This window comes from Ambystoma mexicanum, chromosome 10 (assembly GCF_040938575.1).
Source record: "Ambystoma mexicanum isolate Mex_15411 chromosome 10, UKY_AmexF1_1, whole genome shotgun sequence".
Classification (NCBI taxonomy): domain Eukaryota; kingdom Metazoa; phylum Chordata; class Amphibia; order Caudata; family Ambystomatidae; genus Ambystoma; species Ambystoma mexicanum.
The window spans coordinates 1075885385-1075906697 of NC_090932.1; the positions used below are offsets into that span (position 1 = coordinate 1075885385).

The 21313-nt window shown below is 44.2% G+C and overlaps 1 protein-coding gene across 2 annotated transcripts in view; it reads left to right on the plus strand.

Moving 5' to 3' along the window:
* ARHGAP25 (Rho GTPase activating protein 25) overlaps positions 1–6892 on the plus strand; it is a 624418-nt gene extending 617526 nt beyond the window's left edge. The window contains exon 11 of one of the 2 annotated variants that reach the window (XM_069618880.1): positions 5563–5918. In XM_069618880.1, coding sequence (XP_069474981.1) covers positions 5563–5776 — 214 coding nt within the window. In that variant the 3' untranslated portion in view covers positions 5777–5918. Of the gene's footprint in view, positions 1–5562 lie in introns of both variants that reach the window. The other variant, XM_069618881.1, reaches the window with a different exon arrangement.
* The last annotated feature ends 14421 nt before the right edge of the window (positions 6893–21313 follow it).

A 21313-nucleotide genomic window follows, 5' to 3' on the forward strand; every position in this document is an offset into this window, starting at 1 on the left:
AGTAATCTACAAGTCCTTGGTCTAGTCCAGTTGTGCTAGTACCAAAGGCAGGATCCAAGGAGTTGAGATTCTGTGTGGACTATAGAGCCCTTAATGCAGTCACTCTGACTGATGCCCATCCTTAACCTAGGACAGATGACCTGGTGGACAAACTTGGTTCAGCCAGGTACCTCAGTACATTTGGCCTAACCTCAGGCTATTTGCAAAAAGCTCTGACAGACCATACCAAGGAGAAAACTGCATTTTCAACCCCTGGAGGCCTCTACCAGTTTAAGGTTATGCCTTTTGGACTAAAGAATGCACCTGCTACATTCCAAAGAATGGTGAATCATGTTCTGAATGAGATGGAGGACTTCTGCATGGCATGCTTGGATGACATTGCAGTGTTCCACCCTACTTGGAAAGAACATATCGACCACCTGGGGTATGTATTGCAGGCTCTTGAGCAGGCCAAACTGACCATAAAGGCAAGTAAGTGTCAAATTGGTCAGAGTCAAGTGGTCTACCTTGGACATGAGGTAGGAGGAGGTGAAACCAGGCCCTTGCCTAGCAAAGTACAAGCTGTACAAGACTGGGCCACCCCTACTACTCAAACCCAGGAGAGAGCCTTCTTAGGTCTCACAGGTTACTATATGAACTTCATTGAGAACTATGGGTCCATAGCTTCTCCCTTAAATGTGATCTCCTCACCCAAATTCACCAAGAAGGTCAGGTGGAATGAGGAGTGCACTAAGGTATTTGAAGGACTTAAGCAAGCCCTTTGTCAAGCTCCAGTGTTAAGATCTCCTGACTACAGCCAATCCTTTATTGTACAGACAGATGCTTCCAATACAGGTATAGGTGCAGTTCTGAGTCAGCTGTATGAGAAAGGCAGGGAACACCCAATCTGCTTCATCAGTAGAAAACTGAAGGAACCTGAGACAAAGTGGGGAACCATAGAAAGAGAATGTTTTGCCATTGTGTGGTCTTTGAAGAAGTTTAGACCATACTTGTATGGATCTACTTTTGAGATTCAAACAGACCACCAACCATTGAGATGGTTAATGCGGATAAAGGGGGAGAATCCTACATTGTTAAGATGGTCAATGAGCCTACAGGGGTTTGATTTTACCATTGAACACAGGTCAGGGTGTAATCACCAAAATGCTGATGATCTCTCCAGAAAATATGACCGACTGGAGTAAGGAGATTCATCCAGGGGTGGATTAAATCCTCCTGTCCCTTAGTCTGGGGGGGACGAGTGTTAGAGAGAATTCTCAGAAATGTGCTACTTCCCTCCACCTTGGAGACCCCCAGCAACTTTTCTGGAATTTGAGGACTTGATTTTTTTAACCTGGAGAGTGTGAGACCCTTTTTCCCACTCTCTCATGTATTTTAATGTGTATTTTACCTCTGTGTTTCTTTTGGTTGTGGAGTCTGACAAACTCCATAGGCATCATCTTTTACATTGTGTCACACAGCACCTTCAGTGCAGTGACACAGGGAAGTCTTCCAGATTTCCCAAAGGTTTAACTACCTTCTCTGGGATAAACTACTGTTTCCAGAGCAGTAAAGTGAAATTGACTTTACTTACCATTGTAACTTTATAGACCCAGCACACACTATCTTACAATAGAGTGCTGGAGGGGTTACCTAGTATCCCCCTTGTCTAGCTTCTCATGTAACATTTTTTATGTCACCCTTTTCTCATTGAATTGTTGGTGGCAGTGGTTTCATTTAAACTACCATAGTGTGCATTTACCGCGGGCTGCGTTCATAGCTGCTGTAAAGCAACCACGGATCAAAATGATGCCTGGACTTCTTTTTTCGCCATTTCTTTGTGGAAAGGTCCTTCTTGAGATTTACTCTGCGCCAAACCAGGTTTGGTCTCTTTGTTCATTTTGCCTTTGGTGGGATTCACGAGTGAAACCCGCCTCTGGCTCCAGAGTGTCTGGAGTAGGCAGGAAGTGAGGGGGGTGCCTGAAACTCCCTGTGCTTAGTCTCCTAGTAGACCCAAATACACTCTATCTTGATTGGCCGGCTAACTGTCCGGCAAGGAAAGCCACACTGCTGGGTGATTGACTGCTAGGCTGAATGAATTGGAGAGAACTGAATAAAAGGTGAGTCCTTTGGCTTGGAAGGCAGAGTTGACCACTGGACGAAGGAACCGGTGAAGAGCTTGAAGAGGATGCCTGCTGCAACTCCTGGACCGTTGGTTTGCCTGGTGAAGCCCTGCTGCAGTGCCGAAATGCCAAATTCGCATCAACAGAGAAGCTCCTGCAAGGACGACTTATCCCTTTGAGTTGGTGGGACCAATCAACTCCAAAGTAAGCCACCTGAACATCCATCTTGGAGCTGGTTGAATTTCCCAAAAACTGCTGTTGGAAACCGTATAGCCAGGGAGAGGAACACCAGATTGTGTGCGTTGCTTTTAAGCTGGCCTAGAGCTTTTTGAAGATCCTCCGACTCCCAGAAAGCAGAACTGACAGAGCCTGAGCCCCCTCAACAGATTGCAGGACCCCAGAAGCAAGGAAAGTCCATATCAACAGCCAGGAACCACGGTGTTGCTATTTGATGTAGACACGAGGAGCTGAAACACTGAACAGCCACTGAAAGTGAAGTTTGTCGGTAGCGAGTTTTCACCGTCCCAGTGCATTGCAGGAGTCCCCCGATGTCCTCCCTCTTGTCCCCACGACTGAGGCCCAGGAACAGTGAGATTTGCAGAGCTGCACAGGAACAGAAGTCATCAGCTGCATCTTTTCTTTATTTCTAAGGTACTTTTAAACACGTCTAAGAGAACTTACCTCTTACTGTAGAGTTGCTTGAAACTTCTACAACTCACAAATCTAATCAGCTTGTGACCCTACATTTGATTCTTCTTTTCATCAAAGACTCCTAAGAACGTGTGCAAAGACTTTTCCATTTACTTACCGGAAGTGCTTCATCCTATACAAAACATTTGCCCATTGACTTTGGCTTAGCCTATTGAATTGTATGACTCTTCTTGGAGGATCCAAAAGTATTTGCCTGCTTAAGAATATTTGCGGTCTCATGTGTTCTAATAACCTTTGCCTTCTACCAATTTCTAAAAGTATTCCAAATGCCAACAATAAGATATTAATGTCCCCAGCACCCTAGTTATACAGTCACCTGTGGGTATAGATTCTGTCTGTGGGCCATCCCAAAAGGGTCTTTACTGATTTAGAAACTAAGAGTGTACAGTATTGAAGTGTATTTGCGTGTTACTATTATATTGCTCCCTTCTGAAGAAGGCTTTCTGACTGATAAATAAATGAATGATTGTTTTTGCAAGAAACCATGAGTGTAAGAGTTTATTTGAATACCTGTAACTGTAAATCTCTGTGTACCTCCACTACAGCTCACATTTACCCCTCTTGAGATAAGCCTGGCTGCTCAACACTCTACCAAAACTGTGTAGTACAAGCTTATACCAAAGGTTGGGTTGGCTAGACCTTTGGTCAGAGTTGTGTGTAGTGGTCCCAGAGGGTATGGCATACAAACCTTGCCTAACAAGGACCACACCTGATGACACTGGTGTGTTAGCCGCTTCGACAATCCCAAAAAACATTTTGTGACTTCTCTCTTATTATCCAGAAAAGGTTTTGATAACCTCTAGAGACTTCCATAGTGACATGTGTACCTGCAAAGCAGGGCACTAGACCTTGCCGCTCTCACACTACTCACTAATGTAGAGCATCAATTTATGTCAACAGATTCCATATTTATGATATTTTTATCTGTTAAGGCCAATTGAAGCAGGAACATGTTTCCTGACTTAAATAACAACTAAGGAGTTTGCTCGCAGAAAGGGAGGGTCTGCTTTAAGAGTTCTATATTGTTTGTCCCATCTAGAGTTATGTATAACTTGAGATTGTGTGAGGAATGTCGCCTTACTTAGTTCCATGAGGCCTTGTACCAGAGATATCTAGTATGTGGTCACTCTTTGGGCTGCAGTGTCTCAATAATCACTGAAGTCTGTGGAGATTTGTCCATCCAATGTGGCAGTTCCCAAAATTACTACTGGGTCTTCATGACCTTGGAGAATAGTATTAGGCCATCATTCCGGGAAAATGCATGCTGGAAAGAATTGGAGCTTTCCAATCACAGTCCTTACACAGATCTCTTTTGAAGGGAAAATCCCTTGGTATGGTTGGTCTGGTTTGGCTGTACATATTACACATGCTTCTTATTGGAGTCCTGCTCCTTCCAGGGTGTATGAGGTGACAATTTCTCCCTGATGGGTTTTTTTAGGTCTTTCCAGGGGCCTTGGGGCATTTGTCCGTTCATGTGGTCCATTAATAGTGGCACTTCAACGCTGTCCAAATTCAATCCACCATTTAAAAAATAGTTTGACCGTACCTATGTCAGAGTCTTCACTATCTAAGTGTTTGACAGCGAAGGATCCCTTGAGGGTAGGGAGGCTCTCCATGTCCAGGGTCTTGCCATCATCGGGTCAAGGTGAAGGCTATGATATCGCCGTACTTTTGAAGGATCTTGGGGCTGTACGAATGGCTTACTAAAGATATGGAGGACCACAAGTTTTTCAATCCTGGCCCTTTTAAGAGCTGGGAGTGGGGTGCGTGTTTTCCCTCTACCTGCCCCCCCCACAATCCTAACAATCCCCTCCCCTTCCTCCCAACCCCCCTTACCTTTTTTTCTGTCCATTTCAGGAGCAAACGCGCTGGGAACACTTCTGCCCCCATTGTATAAATGTGTCTATATTATTGCATCCCTTTGTTGCATGGCATCCATTGTTTCAGATCGGTTTGCAATACATAAAAGCACACATACATTCTCCCCACCACTTTAAATTCCGCACACACAACTGTTCTCCCATCATCAATCCGGAAAGATTTCAGATAGAACTTTCTATATGCACACGCAGCAACACAGTCAAATATTTTAACCTAGTGAATTGCACCTGAATACTGTGCCTTTGCGAGGTTTACTGCAAGTGACAGCATCATTACAAATCCAATCCACAACGAGGTAAAGCTATTAACAGTGAAAATGGGACGAATAGCAGTTTGTGCTTGGTTGTAAGTCAGAAGGATCCAATATCTTGCCATTGCTCGCAGTTAAGGGTTCTGGGAAAACATGCCTAGACCATGTGTGTCTCGCCATTATATGCATTCTGTATTCATTTCTAGACAATACAAATCTAGTCTGTTGATTGCAAAATCATCTGGCCAGTCCAGGCGGATTACATTCTTCTGTCCATTCGCTTCCAAACTCCCCCACCTTTGCCTTCCAAGTCTGACATAACATATCGAATTCCTGATCTTCTTTACATGCGTTGAATGGGGAAGGTTTTCCTTATAGCCTTGCGCACTAACTTCATATCATGGGTGAGAGCAGACTGAAACTCTTTAGGAAAAGAAGGCAATAATGGTGAAAGACCCACATCATGAGTGAAACTGTCACCCCTTTCCCCCCCCATGTGCTGCAGCAGAAAGACATTTCAAACTCTTGTAACCGTCTGACAGAAATGAATATTTTCACTAGAGCTACGAAAGGTTCCTTTCCTCTTTAACCATGTTTTTTGTTGTTCCTTCACCACAGTCTAGAAAAGGAGAATTATGAAGTCTGGGCCAAAGTAGTCAAGTTAAATGAAGAGATTGAGACAGAGAAAAAGAAGTGTTCAGCTCTGGAAATCCGTCTTCGAAATGTAGAGTTCGCACGAGAAGATGCTGAGAAGAGAAACAAGATCCTGGAACAAGAAATGCAGGGCTTCCTTAAGTCGATGGGGGACCCGGCTATGGCAAAGCCAAAATAGCAAGCAGGTGGAGGAGGGGATGAGTATGTGAAAACACAGGAGCCTGCTTCTTGTGCTATTTACGAGTGTGGATGGATACTGCAGGCAAACTCAACGCAAAGAACTACCAACCTCCTAGTAACTCAGGACTACATTCCAACGCAGCCGGTCCCTGACTGTTTTCACCTCCACTTGCGAGACTTGAATGTCATCTTCCAAAGAGGTGGTAAGAAGCTATGAATAAGCATCTCTTCTTTCAGGTCCAGAGGAGCTACCAGAAGCATTGAGAAATCAGCTGGATTTAGAAGCCCGACACAGGGCACATCAGTTACACAAATCACTGATCAAATATTGGTCACAAAAAAAAACGAATTTATTTTTTTATGGTTTGTGCTTTAAAACTTTTAATTTTAGGCAGACATATTGGCTATGAAAATGAAAGATCAATTGTCGGCCTGCACCCTTCATGGTCGGGGTGGCAATGATTGAACTTCCTTCTCGGACGCCATTGGGGCCGTTTGTGAGTGCGGCTGGCAGCACAGACATTTTTTGAATAAGTGACAGATATTTTGTCCATGCTCAAATTTGTATTCCTGTCATGAAAATGTTAATGTGACTTAATATGAAAGAACGATATCGTTGACGATCCCCTTGAACTTGAAAAGTTGGAGCTTTGTATATATTGTCATCTAGGCAGGACTGCACAGAAATATCAGTACAGGGCTGCATAGAAATATCAGTATACCTCCAGTGAACTTTTCCATAAGAATGCAAAGATGATTTTCTGCCAAAAAGGGACATTGAAGAGACAGAGGTGAAACGGGCAACCCAGAGATAGCTGGTTGCTATTTGCTTCCTCTAGCTGCCGTGTCCAATACGTCTTGAAGAAGGGGTGTCTAGCCAAAAGAAAAATAACAAGATTTCATGCAAAGCACAACAGTTTTGCCGGAGGCACTCGTGAATAAGGATCATGATGTTTTTAATCATAATATATTTGCAAATCTTACAGTGTTTTTGCAGAAAACGAGATATTCAAACTCAACTCTAGTCATGTCTGTGCCTCTAAATTGTGTGAAAGCGACTTCTAGAAGTGCAAGCAACTTTTTCCATGGTGCATAAAAAGCTGCAGATTTTGTACATGAAGGTTTCTGTTATTTCATGAAAATATTTTGACAGTGTTGGTGCCTTGAATTTAAAATACTACCATGAAGTGAGTGACTGAATCACAGTGGAGATCCCAGTCAGATCCATCTCCGTAGGCCCCCACTTCACCACCTACCGGACAATGAATTTCCCCTCCCAGACAATGTTTCCAGCCCTATTTGGAATACTCTGGGCCTCATTACGACTAGTGCGGAATGCGTTTAACGGCGCTGGTAATGGTGCCAGCGGCGTTAAACCCAATCCGCACTATTACGAGGTCCCCTCGCGGGACCCGCTCTGGATGTCTTGTTTTTCCAGACATCCATAACGGGTCCCGCGAGGGGACCAGGGAGCTAACAACTGGCCCGTAATTAACGGGCCCATTGTTAGCTCCATCCCCATTCCCATTGAGCCCTATGGGGGCTCGAATGGGAATGGGGAAGGACCGTGCCCGGGTTCCCTGAAGGAGGAAATACCGGGCCCTCCGATATTTGAATGACCCAGTATTTCCCCATTCAGGGAACCCGGACCCGGACACGATTTTGGAGGCAGCCATGGTGCTAACAGCACCATGGCTGCCTCCAAAGTCGTAATGAGGCCCTCTGTCTTGACGGAATATGTATCACTAGAGGTCCTACTGCGCTGCCTGCCTCCCATCTCTATGAGATGAGTTAGTGCCCAGTCCCCTCTGCCATACCATCAGACACTCAATGTCCCATCCAGTGCAAAATCCATTTAGCTTCCTGCCCCTGGAGCTCCTATAGCCCCTCCCAAACATCCCCATTATCCCACCAGCTTTCCATCCAAATTGCCTGCCTGCCCTGGGAGTCTCTCATGCTCCATGCATTGTCCTGAAAAGGTCTGTTTATTACCAGACCTGCAACAATGTGAGTTAGAGATGTTTCTTGATTGTATTATTAGGTTTTCAGAGACTAGTAAAATTGTAGATGGTCAAAGATGTCACACTCCATAATATTCCAAAATATTCTAGTCTCATAACAAGGCTCTCTCGAATGATTCAATTACTAAAACATGGTTTGCTGCTGATCTAAGTGGCTGGGCTAAGATATCCTTTTTGAAATGTTTGGATGGGGAATGATAGGTGATACGAGAGACGAAGAAAGAGCCAGTCAAAGGCTTGGTAAACCTGACACTGAGCGGTCATGTGCACCCTTTTCCAGCTCAGCAGCCAAAGCAACATGAATGCACTGGCAGGTTTGAGCATGTTCCTTAATATTCAGTTGTTAGCCGTGTGTATTCCCTGCAATCGTTGGAGCAGATACACTGTGGGGTCAAGATAAATATCACTGCAATAATCCTGATTTGATTCATCATCACCCATAATCTCTTTCTCTCAAGGCAGGTAAGCACATGTGTCAGCTCCTGCTTTCTCCAACTCAAGCTTCTGGCTGTACTTTCCCTTTAACTTTCTTTATTGTCATAGGAATACTAATCCCTTAATATGGTCCCACTTGAACTGTGGCAGCAGCCACTATTTGGGTCTCCAATCTGGTTGACTTCTGTGGCTACCATACGTTCAAAATGCTGAGGTTTCACTACTTCATCTGCACTAAATGAAATACACACCAGCGTCAACGTTTCTCCATTGCCGGCCACTCCGATCAGGAGTCCAGTTTAAGGCAGTCTGCATTCTACACAAAAATCTATGAAGGCCTCAAACTCATTGCCAAATGTTTTCTCCTTGTCAGGAATCTCAAGAGATAAATTGTGGCAACCACATCCTCCATGTAACCACGGAAGCCATGTGACATGTTATCCCCCTTTACTACACCTAGAAAACGCCCCCTACACTTACTGATTCTACCTTCACCAAACATTTACTTTGCAATACCTTTACTTCTCCATGCCTTTACTTTGTCTGCATCTTCACATTGTGAAGGCGGCACTGCATGTGGTTAAGGTTAGCTAAAGGTTAAGGGTGTAGTGAAGGAGCAGCAGGGGGGTAGAATACGGGTTGAAAAGGAAGAGGGTACAGGGAGTTTCATCCTGTAATGACGAAGTGAATGCTATGGGAAGAGAAAACCCAGGAGAAGCAAAGGCATGGAGGATTAAATGTGACTAAGTGAATGTATTGCAAAATGAATTCCGGGGAAGTAAAGACATACATCTATATGACATGACTCTCCCACGGGTCCCTGAATGGGCAAAAGATGGTTAGGGAGTGAATGTGGGTAGGTAGGGGGAAGTAGGCAAACCAGAGAGAATCCCCAACTGAAGGCCCAGAGTGGTCATAGTTGGTAGTTGATCAATTCGGAGCAATAAGGACACCTTCTCGCCACTCCCGACAGACACTTCACCATGTAATTCTGTGGCTTCATAAATGTTTATCTAAGCATGCTGTGTATAGGATAGCGTCACCCTGCCAAGTTATTAGCAAACGTCTTAATCAACAAGGTAAGGAGCCTGGCTTACCTTTTCTTCTCAGACATCTCTGCCCAATCAAAACTCTAGACCTAGATACTTGTACTCCAGTAAAATATCAACAGCACCTGTGGACAACGTTATAGGAGTTCTGTTCCTAGTCTGGTTACCGTAACACATGAATTTAATTTTGTCAGTGTTCAGCACCAGGTCGTTTTCCTGTGCGTATCCACACAGTGCCATGTCTGCCCTATCCAGACCAACAGAAGCATGGTCCAAAAGGACAATGTTGTCCGCACAGGCCAGCTAATCCACATGCACTACACCACCTTTCGGGGGACAATTCTTGCCCTGGCCGAATAACTCAGCAAATCAGCAATGTACAGATTAAATAACAGCGGGCCAGAACACACCCATGCTTCATGCTGCAACTAGTACAACCAGGGGCTGTACCAGCCCTGCCACTCTCCAACTGCAGACATACTGTGGTGGATTAGTGCAACTGCATGACTGCCTCAAGAAGCCCCTCATCAATGCCATAATTCCTTCTCTTCTGTCAAAGCCTAGCACGGTTCACAGTATCAAAGGCAGATTTTAGGTCGACAAATATTACATAGAGGGCACTGGCACCCTTCACCAGAGAATTTTGAATCAAAGTGTCCAGCAGCAACATGTTGTGTACCGTGGAGGAGCCTTCTGGAAATGTGTCCAGTGTCTGGAGCGAGTGAACCCATCTCTGCAACTGGCTAAGCAGGAGGGTCGAGAAGGTCTTACTAGTCACGTCCAGCATGGAAAGGAGACAGTAATTGGTAAGGGCACTCCTGCTCCCTCTCTTGTGGACCCGTATCAGGATTGCTCAATTGCAGGAACTAGGCACCAAACCAGCCCTGCAGATCTTAACGAACAGGAGAGTCAATATGGATGCCTACACCTCTGGAGATTGTTTCAAAATCACATTAGCCAGGCCATTTGGACCAGGCACTGTGGAACTTTTAAGGCCTTTAATGATTGTCTCATCTCTTCTGCATCATATCTTAACTCAAATGGAAGACCATGATAATGTCGACAATTGAAAGTAACATCCCTATTTACATCAAAGGTGGTTTGCAAATCCTCAAATAATTTATTTGCACTTGTGTTAACCACCCGGTGAGCTGGGCAACCATTATAGGATCCAAGAACTTCCCAGGTCTGCTTGATATTGCCCCCAGCCAGGACCGGAATCAGATGTTGCCAGTGAGCATTTCTTAGGACATTTATCCTCTGAGGACCACCCGCATTGCACATCAATGATGGCGCTTAGACTGAAAAATCTCTCTATCAAAGAGCTTCTTCGCACCATCCTGTCCCTCCTTGAAAATAATAGGATGATTCAATTGTCTTACTTAGCCTGGTAATCCGCAGCTCAATTCGTCCATGGTCAACTTGCACAAAGAAGGAACCTCTAGGGACAGATTGTCCGTCAAGTGCTTGCTCATTTCCTCTATGTTACGAGCAGTCCAACAGATACGATTACCACCCCTATTAGCCTTCCCACCAAATATAGGTAAGACAACACCCCCACAGGCAGACAATGCAGTCGTCAAGGCCAGCACCTCATGGTCACTGTCCTTATTAGGAATTACTTGTAATCTTCTGGCAAATTTGATGAAGTTCCTAGTGCAGTATAAGTAGTCTGACAGCGCCTTCATAGTACCACAGTTCCAGGTATAGTCTCCAGGAATGTCACCCACTGTCCGACCATTTGACGTGATCATTTCCCACCCTTATAGGACATTAGACCACTGTCTCCCCTGCTTATTGACTTTGGTGTGTTTCAATATGCTCTTTGCGTTCAACCATATATTTGCAGCCAGTTCTTTATAGTCTGTACAATATGCATTCAAATCACCAGCCAACAATAGTTTCAGCAACATACCAGTTGCCTACACTATCCATAATGGTTCCAAAGAATTCCTCAGTCATGTTACCCCCAGGGGGTTCATACACATTAATCAAGAGTAGCCTCTCCACCTGCTTAGGCTGTTGCCAACTTATTTCAACCGCTAACACATGTTTCACTGGCCCCGCCACATGCACACCATTCCCTGTTTGACCCAGTTCTAGTGAAAGTAACATAAAAACAACCAATGCAAAAGAATGACTCATTAATGTAGGGGCAGGAATTGGCAAATAATGCTACTAAAAAAAGAAGAATTTAAGGACCACAAGCATTTATCTCAATAGGATTTAATTTCACCCTCGTTTTTTCATTGAAGAATGTTTCACCATTTAAGAAGACACCACGTAAGGGACAGGGGGTATTTGGAAATGTCCCAGACATTTGCTTTTTTGTATAGTGTGTCATTGTTATGTGTAGAAAGAACCTGAAACATTTGTCCCTAAATGATGATGATGATAAATCATCATCATTTAGGGACAAATGTTTCAGGCTTACTCCCTCCAGCGAACCCAGTGGTTTCTTGCTCGTTTCATTTCACTGCTCACATGCTCTTATATGTGTCCCCTTTATTATTCTCCTTCATTTTCAGCTCTGTCGATGTCCAACTGTTATTATATCTGATAGCCAGATATTTCTGGCTAGGACCTGTCACCACCTAGTAAAACCATTGGGGAACATTTCTTAATTGTCCATAAAAATTACCCATCCTTGCCGCTGAAAACGTGGTTGTTCTCAACATAGACAAAGTAAAACAACATCATGAATCCCTTGGTAATTATAGTCACACAGAAGATCCTCAAAAAAGTGTGGCTCGATTAAAAAGTTACAAGCAAGTGATAAAACATTTCCTTTGTGAATATAATAATTCCTGGTGTTTGACATTTGTAAACAACACTGTAAGAACCCAGGTGGCGAAAACCGAAGCAGACAAGCTAGGTTATGTTACTGTGTTTCATACAGCACCACATCACCATTGCAATAGTTCCTGTCCCTAACCGTGTCCATAGATTGGTTTATTGTCCCCCAGCCCATTGAATCCAGACCTTAGAATGCTGGAGCAGAAAGATTCAATATGGTTAAACAATAAAATGAGAAAGCGGGGACTAGATTTTACACACGAGAGGGGGAATACTGCATGGGACGAGTGTTTTGTGGTAGTAGGGGTGCATGTGGGTCCCTGTAAGAGGGCCACAGTTTAAGAGAATAAAATAAGGACAAAATGTAATGTATGAAGCTGTTTGGATTGTGCTTCCAATGCGTATTTGGAAGCTTGTCAGTTAGTGTGCATTCTAATGATGTATGTGCGAGGAGTTCTTGATTGTGTTTGGGCAGTCCTGGAGATTTGGTGCCTTATTTGTATCACAGGTGAAATTCCAAAATGCAAATTATGCCATGGCCAGGGCCTTAGAGGCCTAGTGTCCGAGTAGATTGTGTGTGAAGGTGACTGCTCTTGGGAAACAGAAGATAGGGGAATTAATGACAATCAAAGCTCTGCAAAAAGACAGTATGAGAATAAAAAGTATATTCACCAAATGTGCATTTATTTGTACTGCAGTGTATGAGTAGGAGAAATGGTTTTGACCATACAAAGGATAAAAAAACGATCTAATCATACAAAATCAAATTCATTATGAACGGATGCAGGCCGAAGGTCCACCACGAGAAGAGTTTAAGGTACATAGTGGCGGTGTATGATTTATTTCTCTAATAAACTGTACAATTTATATTAAAAATGGCTCCATTTTTGTACTGTCAAGGATTACTTCTTAGAAACGATCAATGCTCGTCAGCCACTGACCTCTATCTGGATAGCTATTGATCTTTCAGTTTCGCACTAGGATTGATGGAGGTCAACAAGCTGTCAAACAATCTTTTCTACATCTCTAGACAGCCTTTGGAACCATTGAGCATAACACTATCTGCTGTATCTATCCTTAACTGGTTTTGATCCTAGTTATCTGGGGCCCCAGGTTTGTTTCCATCATAGCATCAAGAAGAACCCACAAGTGTCAAACGGTGTGCTCTGGTGTTCAGTGATGTTTGTAGTATCATGCAATCTATTTTGAGATATATTGGGAGATCTTGTAGTGCATGATGGGGTCACCACGTACAAGCATGAAGATGACAGACATCTCAATTAAGGGTGCCTTAGCGCAAGAGTGACAATCATGTCTGTGGAAAAATAAAACGTGATGTTCATTTAGCACCTTAAATTCAATTCCACTAGGATATATACTGCATATTTATGTAGTAGTTTCTCTTTAAACTCGTGGTCCAGTTGTCGTGAAATTGCAAATTTCTCTATTACCTCCCACCTCACTGATAAACTTAAAAACGCAAAGCCTCAGAAGATAAAATGGAGTCCAGAAAATCAAGCTTGCTTTAATAAACTAAAATCCTATGTAGTGAGCCAGTACTAAAAGTGACTAACCTCAATAAAGAATTTATCTTGCAAACAGACGCCTCACATGTGGGATTAGGGGCTGCTCTTTCCCAAGATTATGCTGGTTTTGTAAATATGATTCTATATATCAGTCGGAAACTATACCCTTGAGAAAAGAACTATGCCACAATTGAGCTTCAGGCCCTAGCCATAAAGTGGCCTGTGTCATATTTAAAATATTATCTGACCGGTAGAACGTTTAGGCTGGTCACTGATCATTCTCCACTGGCATGGCTGAGCCTGCGAAAAGACACCAATGTGCAAGTAATGCGCTGGTTGCTAGATATGCAGCCCTTTTTTTCATGGCAGAACACTGAAAATGAACGGACATGGGGAATGTAGACGTCCTTTCTCATTTTCCAATAGATGCTGAGAGAACCAGAAGCATTGGGAGAAGGGTGTTTGATGAATCTGTTGATGTCACCACTCCTTCCCCTGGTTTAGCCTCTTTCCATGTTGCCAGGAGACTGATCCTGACATTGGCAGTGGCTATATGTGGGAGGACCACATGGGGGGAGGCAATCCTCCGGAGGAGGATATGGCATTGTTAGAGGAAGCCACATACCTCCCTTCCCTTTTCGGGATGTTCCTTCTCTTCCCCATGCCTTAATGGCATATTGTAACCCTCTCCCTCAAACACTTACCAGGTCTCCTTCATACAGTCCCTAACATCAGACAACAAGTGAAATGTTAATAAGTGAGACGAGGAAGAGGCAGGGAGCAGTGGTGATTACTACCAGTGAGATCCATTGTCAGCATCCTCAACATAATACTAAAGACACTGTGACCACAAATGAGATGGGAAAGAGGAACAGAGCAATACAGATGACTGATACCAATAAGCAAACTCAGCGGTCTAGTCTTTGGAAGCTCCTCCATTCCACCGGGAAGTTTAAATTCACATCAGCTGACAGACCAAGTCAGGTAGAAGTGCAGAAGCTGGGTAATGCTTCAAGCCACGCAGAGACCGGACAGCACGCTACGGGAGAGCATGCTGTGGAAAGCAAAACCGAGGTGAACCCAGACAGTGTGAAAGGAAACTGAGTGAAAGAAGGCCCACCGCCTGTGTCAGAAAGGCAGCGGGAGCCGCACAGAGTGAAAACGAATGCGGCGAAGATACAGCGGCTGACGAGATGCAAGCTGAGCTAACACGCTACATGGAGAAGAAAGGCATTCAAAACATCCACAAAGCCCAGAGAAGGTGGACAGGTTACCGGGCTGTCTAAGAATGCATGCTACTCTACGAAAGTAACGAGATAAAACCTGTGTCTTAACCATACCATAAACGGGTCAGTGCGCCCATACCTGAAAATCGGAGATGCAACAAATACAAGTACGAATTTTGAAACGAATTTTGGGAAACCAGAGGTGATACACCAACAGTGGGCAAACATCACTTTGTGGGCAAAAGGAAAGATGACAGCATATAGGTCCTGGTCCTTATACAGGAGAGTATAATTGGCAAAGTGATGCATTTAAGAGCAACTGTACGTCAAGTGGTTGATAGATTACATACCAGTCCTGGTAGGAGAGGATACCAGGCATGTTGAAGTGTTGAAACCCTGGCACGAGAGTATACCAGGGAAAGTTAAATGTTTGAAAGACTGCATCCAAGACCTGGCAGAGTATACCAGGTAAAGTAAAAAGGTGTCTAATAAACTACAGTGGAAACGAATTTCAAGGAAGACCTATACCCTTTAGTTTCTGAGTTGTTTTCAATGTGGAGAGAAACCCTTGCAAGGAAATATACCAGGTGATCTGTGAGTCTGGGACCAGCACCCACAATTGCTACTATTGGAAAAAGAAACCCAAGGCGGATTCAAACCTTTGGGATTTTGAGTTGTCTTGAATATAAGGAGAAATCTGGGGAATAGAGTCATTCCCTCGTGCTGTGGACATAACAAAAGGAGGGAGTTGCCCTCGTGAGTTACAAGGAACTTGGTAATTCTTTGTTTGAACTTTTGCAAATTGGTAGAAATAAATCTGGGGAGAGGAGCCAGTCCCTGGAACGATGAACATTATACACTTGAAACATTTTTGAATGACTTATATCGTTTGGATTTGAAAATGTGAACACTTGAGAATCAGAGGCAATATCCTCTGCACCTTAAAGTCAGTTTAGAGTGTGAGGGCCAGAATAGGATAATGGACATAGGACATATTTTGATTATGACAGGCCCCTTCATCTTTCATTGAGGTAGGGAAATACCTCCTAGTTTAGAGATAGTGAGGCATTTTCCAACCCTTCTTGATTTGAATAAAAGTTTATAACCAGAATCATGAATCCTCTGTGTCTGCGTCTCATTCCTGGCTCCTCACAGTCCTAACTATTACAGGTGCAGCATGGTCAGAACAAGGGCAAGCTCCCTCAACAGACAACTTGCACAGCATAGGCAGTGACAGTGCAAGTCTTGCTTGCAAATAACAGGTACAGCATGAGCTCGAGATCCAGGCAGCCTGCTAACTGACATGCATTTGGAGAGCTTCTTTTTTATATGACCCTCTAACCCAATCAGCAGGTCCTACCAATGACAGTGTGCTGGCTGGGGAGTGGGGCAGGTACAGGGAGTGCACTGTGCAACCTGCCTCTGGGTCATCAATAGCTAATTACTAGACTTACTTGGCTGTGTGGGAAGGACTAGGTGAAGAAAATGGGGTGGTAAGGGTATCTGTTGCTGGTCTGTACAACACACAACCATTGCAAAAAGTATCCACACCCAAGTGTGCCCAGTATGTCCACTAGCCAATCTCAGGCTGTTCAAGGTGAAGGGAGGGGGCGATCAAGGAGCACCTTCTTAAATTACAGGGCAGTGCACCTTGGCTGGAGCATATGTGGGCTTTTGAAGTGCATGTGCACTGCAGGCAAAATGCCTTCAGCGTCCTCTATGTTCAATAGCACCCCCAGTTGATTATTAGTTGCGTGGATACTGCTTTTAATTACAATCAAGTTCTAGTTTCAAAGCTTCTTTCCATCATCAAATGACCTTCCAAATTCATTTAATACATACATATTACAGTAACTTTAAAGTTTGACCTGAAATTTAACATCACTCAAAACTTTGGGCCTCATTACGAGGATGGCGGAAACCCACCGGTGCTACCAGCGTGTCCCTGCCATCCTCGTAACAACGAATCTGCCACCTAATATCCCGGTGCTACTGACGGGTTGCCGCCGTCCTCCTAACACTGAATCTGCCGCCTGATATCCTGGTGCCACCAAACATTACAAGTCCTGGTGGCCAGGAATATCAAGCGGCGGATTCGGGAAGTCCCCATTCCTTTGGAGTTCTATAGGACTCCACGGGAATGGGTCCACGGAAGCACCGGCACCGTACTTCCATCGAAACTCTACTGTTTGGGGCTGTTGCATTCAGCAGGTCAGACCTGCGGGGCGCAATGGACCCGGAAGGCAGAGTTGGAGTATGGTGCAACCGTCACCCTTATTTCCGGACCGTCACACTTAGAAGGAGGCCCTTTGATAGGTTTATTGCTATGCATTTATCCTTAACATGCACATATTTTAGCCAACATGCTTATCTTGGATTTATAACCTGGACTGGATACAATTATGCTGACAAAGACAGCGAGGCTTATCCACTATGGTTCAGTATTGCTTTGAAAGTAAGCACAGAAAATTTAAAATTAATTGGGCATCTTTCTTAACGTTCCAAGAAATGCTAGATAATGCGTGCAACTGTGAATTCATCCAGAAATGAAGAAATTCAACGTTCAAATAGCATTTGTGCCCAAAAAAGTCTATTCATGAAGTAGCTTTAAAGCTACATGTATAAACATGCACTACTTCAACTTGAGAGTAAAAGCTGCAACAAGACAATTGTGGGGTCAGTACTTAAAACATTATATCTATCAGGTTGTTTATGCTATTGGAAATGTTTCCGAGTAAATGTGCTGCAAGCACAGCACACTTTCCCCTATTCAGAGATTATATGGATACAAAACTTTAAATCCACCACACCCACATCTCCCTCCTGCTCCTACCTGTCAGGTGTACTTCGCCTGACCCACGCTCTGCCACCAGATGTTCTAGGAGGGTTCTACCTGCACTCTGGACTTTCTTGGTATGAGTGCCCTAGTTGTGAACACCTCGGTTTATCAGCATTTCCTCCTGTTAGTACCATGCTTTAATTTATTTACTGGTCTGTGCAAAAACATATGTCAATAAGCAATGACCCTGCTTCTACTGCCATGTTAGAGACTCCTAGGAATGTGAGCACTGTGATTTGCAGCCGGGCCCCCCTTAATTGCAGGAAGTCATTATGCAGCTACTTTAATTCAGATTGGTATACATCTCTTTTGTACTTCATAAAAGCAGAGGGGAAAACCTGCTCTTTTGTGCCCTTTGCCTAGTGCTTGCACCGGCTCTGGGTATGGGTGGCCTCCGCAGCACACATCTCCTGTGCCTTTGTGGTGCCTGCCTCCTTCCCTGCTGAGGCCTTTCATGCTGCTCTAGCTCAATGAATAGTAGCAAGTTGTCAGTCAGTCATAACTTTATTCGGCATTAAAACCATAAAGTTCATAAAAATGATTACAGAATTACATCATTATAAAAAGAGGAAGAAAAACACAGTTAATCTCATGAAATTTACTAAAGTGCAATGTGCAGTAAAAATACAATACATACAGCATCATAAAACTTCAAACAGGGAGAGTTTTGGTGGGAGCGACACGAACTCTGGAGGCTAGTGTGGAGGATGCAGAGGCTTGCTCCCAGGGGTGTAACGTACTCTTGGTAGTTGTGGAAATGTTTTGGAGAATTTGATCCTGGAGAAGCTGAAGGTGAAGGTTCTCTCAGAGCTGTTCACAGTGGAAAGGGCGCACAGGGTACCTGGCGCAGCCCCTAACCGGGAGTTCTACTACGAGTGAAAGAGGGCGATTTGGGGATGAAAGTTGGGGAAAAGTTGGGTAACTGGGGGATGTGGGGGACTTGTTTGAGGATGGGAAACAGATGTTCCTTGAGGAATGGAGCACTCGTTATGGGCTGCCAAAGGGGCATTTTTTAACATACATTATGGTCACCAGGCAGCTGGCTGTCATGTGGAGGGGATCCCAGAGGAACCACAGACGAGACCGCTGATGCTGGTGCTTCTGAATCAGGAAGATGGGGGCCAGGTTTCTCGAATTTATCAGGCATTGCCGAGTACATTCCCCACAAAGGGTTTGGTGGTTCAGAGTAAATGGGAGAAGAACATGGATGGTCTGATGTAGGAGGGAGAATGGACGAAAGTTTGGGAGCAGTTCTGCAAGGTCTTGCAGAATGCACGGTTCCAGCTTATCCAGTTCAACAACACACACAGGACGTATGTGAGCCTGTCAAATTACATGCAATGAAAAGTGCTCTGAGTAGGGATTGCCCCCGTTGTGTGCCGGGGCCAGCGGGGATATGGCAGATGCTCTGAGGATGCCTGGTTGTGCCACGCTGCTGGCAGGCAGTGATAGCAAAGATTAATGAACTACTTGGCTCTAGTCTTAAGTGCTCTCCAAAGGTGTGTTTGTTGGGTTTACTGCCAGGGGGGAAACAACAGTAAACGAGAAATCTAATGGACAGTTTATTATGGTACTAGCAAAGAGGCGGGTGCCCATTGAATGGAAAAAATCCGAGGGTCCATCACTGGTGCATTGGAAGGAGGATGTCCACAGGTGGGAGATGGTGGAGTTGGACATATTGCGCAGAATCAGGGACCCCGAGATGGAGGAAAGGGTGATGGTGGAATGGGGCAATCTGCTAGAGGAGTTAGAGTTCTCTGCAGATCTGAAATACCCCTGAAAGGCTGGAATGAGAGGACAGAGTAACTGCAGAGAGAATTAGAATGAGGATGGGAGGAGGCAGGGAATACCAGTTGGGAGGGGAAGTCGTCCGAGGGCAGGGAGGACAGATGCAACGTAGTCTATTGCACCCTAATCCTACTCCTTCAAAAATGTACTACTACTGACAGTTATGTATACTGTGTTGTATTGTTTTGTATACATTGAATCAGAAATAAACAAATGTTTAAAAAAATAAATAGGAAGAGTGTACTCGCAGCCCCACTATCGTTAATGAGCTCAATAAATACAGATTTTCCATAGCAAATCTTTCTCTATGTGCATTCTGCACTGTTATCCTAATCAACAGTTTTGGTTATTTTCTGTTTGTGTACCCATGCCTGATGGATATAGTGAGCAATGCAGTTTACTATATGGGGGTCTGTGCTCCCTTTACACAGTTTCAAGGCTTCAGTGGTTGAGCAAGCCCCCACAACCTTGAGCAAAGATCTCAAATATCGAATTGTCAGGGGTCTTTGCATATTGCATATATACGGACAATGAATAACTGTTTCCTCGCCCGGACCGCATAAGGCACAAATACCCATCCCATCCAATCATCAAGGGTATGCAAAAGAGGCTATCTGTAATGTCCAGAATCTAAAGCTGACATAAAGCGCTCTGGCATAAGATGGACTTATTTAATCAAAATATCCATCCAAGCCAAACTCCAACTTACATCAAAGATATTCTGGGTTTAGTTTCAGCTTGTTGGGCGCTTCTTCCATTTTCTTCCTGGCCAGGGCAATTGCTGTTTTCTCAATCCTATTAGAAGCCGCTTTATCTGCACTATGCCGTTCTTCCCACAGCCCAACCTCATTCAAAGTAAGCAGAATTTATTTTACATTTGCCACCCACTGGATACTTTTACTCCCATAAAAGCTCAAAAGGTCTTTCAATGCATCACAATATTTCCTTAGGCCCTCAGTTCCCCATAGCCTTACCCAGTACAATACTGGGTTAAGAGAGGCGTGTTCGCCAATGAGACCCACATCAAGCTCAAGATGTGATAATGAATTAAGGGAGCCTGGGGGAATCTGTAAAATACTTGTTTTCTTCCCTTTCTAGGCTCCTTGTATCGACATAGCCCCACATTTCAGTGTCATAGAGTGATGCCAGAGTGGCTTGTTTTCTGTATAGTATATATATATATAGTTCAAAAGCTGGTTCAAACAGCCGATGTTCAATGCCTGTTGAAGAATGTTCTAGTTGCTCCACCGTGTTTCCCCAAATTAGAGCAGGCCTTTTCTACTTGAGCAGTCCAATGGCCAGTCTTATGGAATCTAATGCCTAGATAGTTATATCGTGGTACTTGGCCTGACAACAACAATGTCTCTGCATCTCTGCAGTCTCTAACAACACGGCTGAACTATTTAAAATAAAAAAGCAGGCCAATCCTTCCACAGTCTCCACCTCTCCTCTTCCCTCCCAGCCCCTCTGTATGGCTCTGGCTTCTCACTTCACCACTAAAACTAAGGACATCTTGTCTCTCTCTCCTCTCCCTCTACCTCTCATGACCCTCCTCTGGCCGCCTTTCCCTCTCCTACTCCTTTCTCTTCTTTCTCTCTGACAACACCTGATGATGTTTCTAGACAAGTCTGATCTATTAAAGTGTTGTCCAAACAGGTGATTCCCTGTCCTTCTAGATCCAACAAGGACCACATTGACACCCTCGCTCCAGCCTTGGCCAATTTCTGAAATCATTCTTTCACCACTGGATCCTTCCACTCTCTCCACAAGCGCTCCCTTGTGCTCCTCCTCAATAAAAAGCATTCTGATGATCCTACCTGTCTGGCAAACTATCACTTGATCTTCAGCTCTCCTT